This window comes from Eupeodes corollae, chromosome 2, assembly GCF_945859685.1.
Source record: "Eupeodes corollae chromosome 2, idEupCoro1.1, whole genome shotgun sequence".
NCBI classification, from domain to species: domain Eukaryota; kingdom Metazoa; phylum Arthropoda; class Insecta; order Diptera; family Syrphidae; genus Eupeodes; species Eupeodes corollae.
The window spans coordinates 8,062,207-8,067,403 of NC_079148.1; the positions used below are offsets into that span (position 1 = coordinate 8,062,207).

Genomic DNA, 5,197 nt, shown 5'->3' on the forward strand with positions numbered 1-5,197 from the left:
TGGCTGGGTCATGTAGAGGGAATGGACATCAACGCTCCAGCCCGGATGGTATTCGAATCCAATCCTGAGGGATGGCGCAGTAGGAGAAGACCGCGACTCAGGTGGGGCAATCAGGTGGGTGAAGACCTCAACCAACTTTACGTGCGAAACTGGCGACAGCTAGCTAGGGACTTGTTACACAAAATACCATTTGAAAAATTGTCCGTTCCAAGGTATAGCATAATTTCTACCATCATCGTCACAGGTAGATGATGGTCTTTGATCTACACCTCGAGGCCTTTCATTTGATTTGCCTTAGCTATAGCCTAAACATATTTGTAGTCCGCTCATAGACTAAATCCTCAATTTGTGTTTGAATTCTAAGTTTATATAAAATTCATGTATCTTAAGTAGCAATCTAAGGTGAGAGGGTTTTGAAGGCAGGATCAAATTATTTTAAAATTGAAGCGAATGACCTTAGCTTATGAAAGGCAAGACTTGCACCCTCAATAAATATTAAAGCTTTATTCTTCAAAATGAAATGTTTAAAAGATTTTTGTTTTAATTTAAATATCATGGTTTTTATTCTTGTCACTTGCTGGGTATAAATTTCCACTTACTGACCAATTACTTCTAAATAAATACAATTTATTTCTTTTCTGGCGTTGCTGGTGGAGCTGCAGCATCAGCTGGAGCTTGATTCTTGTTTGGATCATCTGGTTTCATGGCAGGGAACAGCAGAACCTCCTGTAGATCAAAATAATTTCCAATAAGACTTAAGAGTGAACGAAAAAAAAAAAACTATACCTTAATATTATTGGAATCAGTTAGGAACATCGTCAACCGATCAATTCCTAGACCCCAGCCACCAGTAGGTGGCAAACCATATTCCAATGCGGTACAGAAGTTCTCATCGACCAACTGTGCCTCATCATCGCCGGCCGCCTTATCGCCCGCCTGCTGTTCGAAACGCTCACGTTGCACCGCTGGATCATTCAACTCGGTGTAGGCATTGCAGACCTCCTTCTTCATGACGAACAACTCGAAACGCTCGGTTAGTCCTGGCTCACTGCGATGGTACTTGGCCAATGGACTCATCACTTGTGGATGGTCACAGATGAACGTCGGATTGATGCATGTCTCCTCGATGAAGTCACCCACTAGTTTGTCCAGCAAACGAGCCGTGGTCCTTGGAGCTGGACATTCAACCTGATGCTTGATGCACAACTGACTGAGGAATTCGGTAGTTTCCTTTTTGTGGAAAGTAGTCGGACTGGGAAATTTGACATTTAATTTCTCTTCGAGGGTTTTTATCATCGAAACCCGTCTGAAGGGTGGTGTGAAGTCGATTTCCTGCTCCTCACCCTCGGGACCATCTGGATGGTATTTGATCTTGTAGGATCCATGTACGGCTTTCACCATTCCCGAAATCATTTGCTCAGTCAGCTCGATGAGATCGTGATAATCAGCATAGGCCATATAGAATTCACAAGTTGTGAATTCGGGATTGTGGGTTAGATCGATGCCCTCGTTACGGAACTGACGACCGATTTCGTACACACGATCCAAACCACCAACTACAAGCATTTTGTGATACAGTTCGGGAGCTATACGCATGTAAAGGTCCATGTTGAGATCGTTGTGATGTGTGATGAAGGGTTTAGCGGTAGCACCTCCAGCAATCATATTCATCATTGGGGTTTCGATCTCAAGGAATCCCATTTTATCGAGGAATTGACGGACATATGCAATGATCTGGAATTTTAGTACAGATTGACAAAACACTCAAATGTATATAGTTTCTGTCTTACCTTAGCTCTGATCTGGAAAGTCTCTCTGACTTTGTTATTCAGGATAAGATCCAAATACCTTTGACGGAATCGAGTCTCCTTATCCTTGAGCCCGAAATGCAGATGTGGCAACATATGCAAACATGGTGATAGGAGTTTTATCTAACAAAAACAAAGAACAATATTCTTCTCAAGTTCAATTTAATATTTCTTCCTAAGTACTACACAACTTACCGTCCTTGGGATAACAGATAGTTCACCTTTCTTAGTTTTCCCGGGATAGCCATTTATTCCAATTATATCACCACGCCGGAGTTTTGTTAAATCGGTCTCGAATGCCGCTTCGCTTTCGTACAATTTGGCGTTGGCCATAACTTGGAGTTTGACTCCTTCGCCACGCAAATCGTAGAATATCAATTTGGCTCCAGATTCACGAATCGCATGAACTCGTCCAGCAACACTGTGCCCGCCAATATAAAGATTAGAACTCAGACGTATTTAGGGGGAATATAAATCTTACCTTAGACTGACATCCGACAACATATCACCATCCTTCAAGTCCGAGTACTTTTCGATGAAGTTCTTCAGCGATATGCTAACATGGAACTTGTGAGGATAGGGATGGGAGTCGGGTGTCTTTTTGAGCTCAGCCACGGCAGTGGAACGCAATTTAAAATACTCATTCGGTGAGATTTCTTCTTCTTTGATTTTGTCTTTTTTATCGGCGGATGCAGTTTTTTGTGGAGGAGCTGGCTTCTCGGCTTTTTCTTTAGCTTTCTGCTCGGCTTTTAGTCGTCTTTTGAGCTCACTGTAAAAATAGAGGTGCGACATTTTTTTAGAATTTTGATGGCAACACATTTAGGATCGTCCTACACATTGGATGCCTTACTGGCAAAACGGCATTCTTGACTTATTCTACCAGGCCCAAATTCTATCTTTTGCGAAATACTTTGGCGAGCCGCTCTGGATGCTATTTTGGATAGCAACCGGCGTGGCTGAAGCTGATGCAATACTTGTTGTATTAGCATTTCTTCAAAGCAATTGATAAATTCATCAAAAAACAAAGTGAACTTTTCTTTTTCAAGCTCTCAAATACCGCCTCGTACAGTACACGTGCAGCAGGGAAAATTTTTACTTGTCATATTGGACGTAGACGACGACAGCTGAGTGTCATCTATCATCGAGATATGTAGCTGCAGCATGCACATAACCAAACATCTACTTTTGATTTAGGGCTTGTTTTTTAAATAAGGGATTTGACTTACTTTTTGGATAGTTCGCCAGTTTGTTGTGACATTTTTCAAATAAAGTAAAATAATCAGCGACAATAGAATTGAATTTGAGTTTATTATTTTTTGAACCCCGTGAAGCTAGACAAAATTCTGCCGCGGAAGCAAAATCGCGTTTCTTGAAAGAATGGAGGTGTTCAGTAAGTTGATAGTTGACATTTCTTGGGTCTTGCTTTCTTCAAGTACTAAAACAAACATTTTAGTACAAATTGAATGAATATGTTCAGAGAATAAATTCATTTCACATGGCGAAACTTAATTTTTGACATTATGGGTTGTATAAGTATTTTTCAAAGAAGGTATTTCAGAATTTTGAATTCTAATTAGCTTTACTGAGTCTGCAAAATCTCTGCGATTAATTTCGTGTTGGATAGGTTAATTTTAAGGTACTTTATTGAACAAATTGGATAAGTAGATTAAAATAGCTGGCAAAAAGTTAAAAAACAACTATTCAGGCTAAATATTTAGATTTCGAAGTCACATTTTGTTTTTAAATAAAGTTTTCCATGGATATTAAGTTGACCAACAAAACATGCAAATTTGAAATCAATTTTCAAGTTCCTTCAAATTCACAAGGTCTTCTGTCAGATAACAACATATAACAGAAATTCTTGGATGCTATGTTTGACATCCCAATTGGTCTGGATCAGTTGTTCTCCTACACGTAAAACGCTAAGAAAAAGTATACGAATATCCTATCTGCCCGAGATTGAAAGCAGCCAATTAAGAAAAAGAATTAAATTATAAAGGTATTCCCAATCTGGTGCAACGAACATTGTAAAAATGCGAAACTATAGCTTTTTCGAAAACCCGAAAATTGTTCACACTGAACATTTAAACGTTTTCGTTTGACATTTCAGTTTTTGCAATATTGACTGTCAAATATTATATTGATACAAAGTTTGTAAGTAAAAGTTTAGTCCTTCAATTATATTATTTATGAAAATATTTTGACTAATTGAAATTGATTTTGATACATAAAAAGAAAGTTAAACAAAATATGAAGATTTTTTGAAACTTTTGTTTTTATTATCTCAAGAACCTAACATTAGAAAAGAACGTCGTTTTCTTTTACACTTATGGAACTTCGAAACATATCATCATATCATGATCGACAAAGAAATATTTGGAAAAACGTTAGCTTGTTATAAGAATTTAATTAAAAGGAAACTATAGTACTCATATATATATGTACATACATATATATTTTCCTCAGTTTCGTACGAGGAACTTTTTAGGAAAGTGAAATGTTGGCAAACAATGATGAGTGTTTTAAACAACATTTAAGAATGAGCTGCAGAACTTTTAATACATCTATACTTTGTAATAAACTAAAGGATCTGGAAATGCAAGCTATAAACCTTAAAAGGGTATAAAATTACAAAATAAATATCCATTTCAATACACTGGGAACAGCATCTAAATACACGAAAACTTAAGGTATCTTTGAGGCTAGGCATTTTTTCATATCTACATTATGAATCATTGTCTAAACATTTTGACAGGAATTTTGGAGTGCTTGGAAAATCACAAAACCCTTCTTCTCTTACTTGGGGTCTTCATTGAACATTTCCGATGACAGAACTATCGGCCTGTCATCAGATAATCTAATAGAGACCAACATTCCAACATCCGGTCCATGATCCAGTCATCGCAGTTTGGAATTTTCGAGCGGATCAAAATCATCAAATTTGACAATTGTGTTGTATGTAGTGGTGAGCGTCCATTTTCCAGTCTTTTTGAAATTAAAATTTCAATTTGTTTAAATTGTCGTCCAGTGCCTAAATTCATTAATTCAAAGTTATGTTTACTAGGCACAGCTTCAAAGCTGTCGACCGACATCCTACGAAGATTCTTATAGTCTGCACAGTCCTCCCATAGTAAGTCCTAGAGTAGGTGCGCCTCGAAATCATGAAGTTCCCTTACTTCGAGAAATGGATTCACTCAAAACCTGTGATTTCTTTTATGCTCTTGAATAGTTAGCTGTTGTAGCTCCTCCTGCTTCTTATCTTCTTAGCTTCCGTTAGAAGTCACATTACGTTACATTACGTTCTTTTCCTTACGATTGTCAAACGAAACGTGAGGTCGAAGCTCCATTGTGATAGCATGCATTGAATTCCTATTGTTCGTAAACGTCAG

The 5,197-nt window shown here is 37.9% G+C and overlaps 1 protein-coding gene across 2 annotated transcripts; it reads right to left on the minus strand.

The window, feature by feature from the left end:
- Nucleotides 1–477: 477 nt before the first annotated feature.
- LOC129944213 (lysine--tRNA ligase) lies at nucleotides 478–3,193 on the minus strand. 2 transcript variants are annotated; one of them, XM_056053508.1, is made up of 6 exons: nucleotides 3,035–3,193; nucleotides 2,290–2,577; nucleotides 2,004–2,229; nucleotides 1,791–1,931; nucleotides 787–1,734; nucleotides 478–726 (listed from the first exon to the last, which is right to left on the minus strand). In XM_056053508.1, the coding sequence occupies exons 1-6, from the start codon at nucleotides 3,064–3,066 to the stop codon at nucleotides 628–630; spliced, it is 1,734 nt and encodes a 577-aa protein (XP_055909483.1). In that variant the 5' UTR covers nucleotides 3,067–3,193; the 3' UTR covers nucleotides 478–627. The 2 variants fall into 2 exon arrangements, with proteins under 2 accessions (XP_055909483.1, XP_055909482.1); XM_056053507.1 differs by lacking the exon at nucleotides 3,035–3,193 and adding an exon at nucleotides 2,643–2,900.
- Nucleotides 3,194–5,197: the final 2,004 nt, after the last annotated feature.